The 2,348-nt window shown below is 48.7% G+C and overlaps 1 protein-coding gene across 1 annotated transcript in view; it reads left to right on the top strand.

The window, feature by feature from the left end:
- Window positions 1-515, top strand: part of LOC105989699 (histidine-rich glycoprotein-like) — a 1,548-nt gene extending 1,033 nt beyond the window's left edge. The window contains exon 2 of the mRNA XM_013021872.1: window positions 66-515. Within this exon, the coding sequence (XP_012877326.1) occupies window positions 66-515 (450 nt within the window). The remainder of the gene's footprint in view (window positions 1-65) is intronic.
- Window positions 516-2,348: the final 1,833 nt, after the last annotated feature.

Below are 2,348 nucleotides of genomic sequence, written 5' to 3' on the forward strand. Positions count from 1 at the left end.
CATCCACACTACAATGCCCACACAGCCACATCCACAGAACCACATTCACACCACCACATCCACAGCGCCACGTCTACACCACCATTTCCACACCATCACATCCACACCACCATGTCCACACTGCCACGTCCACACCATCACCTCCACACCACCCTGTCCACACCGCCACAGCCACATCACCATGTCCACACCACTACATCCACACCACCATGTCCACACGGCCACATCCACACTGCCACAACCACACCATCACATCCACACTACCATGCCCACACAGCCACATCCACACCGCTGTCTACACCATCACATCCACACTACCATGTCCACACAGCCACATCCACACTACCATGTCCACACCGCCACATCCACACCGCCACGTCCACACCGCCACGTCCACACCACCATGTTCACACTGCCATGTCCACGCTGCCGTGTCCACATTGCCATGTCTACACCGCCATGTCTATACTGCCATGCCATGCTGCCTTGCCTACACCTGGGTTTCTGGTGACTAGCCTTTTCCCAGGCAGCTCTGGTCACACCTGCTCACAATCACAACCCATACTTGGCTAACAGAGTTATTTTTATCTATTTATTTAACTATTTATCAAAAAGAAACAGCAAAACCACCTCTAAGGACTTCAGGCTCAGCCCATGGCTGGTGCAGTCCTGCATGTGTCTGTTGCTACGTGGTAAAAAGCACATGCCTTTGCTTTCTCCAACCACCATAAAATTCTTCTCAAAACATATTTAAAATAGGATTGTTTCCAGAGGTCAATTCTTAAAAAAGAAAAATCCTAAACAACAAAAGCCCTCTGCACAAGTTGCTAATAACATCACTCTAACAGAATCAGTTAGAATGTTCCAGAAGAATGAGTGTAACAGAGCACACACAATACAGAACACGCAGAGACAGGCCACAGATACACTGCTACAGGAAACAGCCTGGAGTGGCCTGAAGGCAGAGCCTGCACTCCACAAGCCCAGGTGAGTTAACCAGCTCTGCCCCACACTGACTGCAGTCCAGACCCACACAGGACCTGCCTAATGGACACCAGCCCTGCCACAAGCTGACTGCAGCAGCCTGAGACCACAGAGGATCTCCCTGATGGATGCCAAATCCCACACAGAAACACAATTGGAGACAGTGCATGGAGGTTCATTATACAGCACAGAAAAATACATCTTTAATTCACAGGTTCTAAGTATATACGTGTGTATGATTATGTAGGATGAAGATTCAAATACTGTCCCGGATCAGACTTTGTGTTTGTTTTGTCTTCAGATGAAACATTCACAGCAAGGTGGCTCACACCTGTATTCCTGGTGACCCAGGAGGCTGAGATCTGAGGATTGCAGTTCAAAGCTCAGTTTCCAGTCTAGGTAAGAGTTTGTGAGACTCTTATCTCCAATTCACACAGCAAAATGGGCCAGAAGTGAATATGTGACTCAGCAAAAAAGCTAAGGGAGATTGCCTAGGCCCTGAGTTCAAGCCCCAGTACCAACATGTGCACACGCCCAAGCACGCACACACACAAACCCTGCATCCTAAAAGTCACACTGCTGCTAAATCACATGTGCCACGCTCTCCTAACCACCACATACAACCGGTAAAACTACCACACACGGCACGCTGCTCCAAACCTACCAGTAAAACTACCACACACAGCATGCTGCTCCAAACCTACCTATAAAACTACCACACACAGCACGCTGCTCCACCCCTACCGGTAAAACTACCACACACAGCACGCTGCTCCACCCCTACCACTGCTCAGCCCATCCAGTTTGCCTTCTCTTGTTTTCAAACAAACAAAGGTTGATGTGTCTTTCACTTAATTTTTTCCATGCAGTTCTGAGATTTATATCTATCCTTCTTACCCTTGTCAGTTATGCCAAGTTCCATATCCAGTTTTCAGTCTATTTTATGACATACTTCACACCAACAAGTACAAATACTGTATGGCATATTTATCAGAATATTCATATTCCACACCACACACATTTATCTGCATCCTAAAGCCGGCTTTCCTCCTGGGCACCGCCTCCCAGCCTGGAAGAGGACCAGCCAGCTTCAAATATGAGGCTAGCATGGTACCGGGCAGACTAAGCACAAACCATGGCAGCACTCGGTGTGCTGGCAGCTGGGGAGAGACAGCAACTGAGCACCACACAAGTGATCACCACACAGACCGGAACATAACTCTCTTTTCTCAATACTTCCTTACAACTTCCACACACAGCTGTGTCAAAACAAACTAGCACCATGCGCTCTTGACCCGGAAGAGGCCAGTGGCCACAGCCTTCCTCAGGACATGAGGTGGACCCACTGTTGCACAAGACCCTGG

Source organism: Dipodomys ordii, unplaced genomic scaffold (genome assembly GCF_000151885.1).
Source record: "Dipodomys ordii isolate 6190 unplaced genomic scaffold, Dord_2.0 Scaffold58, whole genome shotgun sequence".
Lineage (NCBI taxonomy): Eukaryota > Metazoa > Chordata > Mammalia > Rodentia > Heteromyidae > Dipodomys > Dipodomys ordii.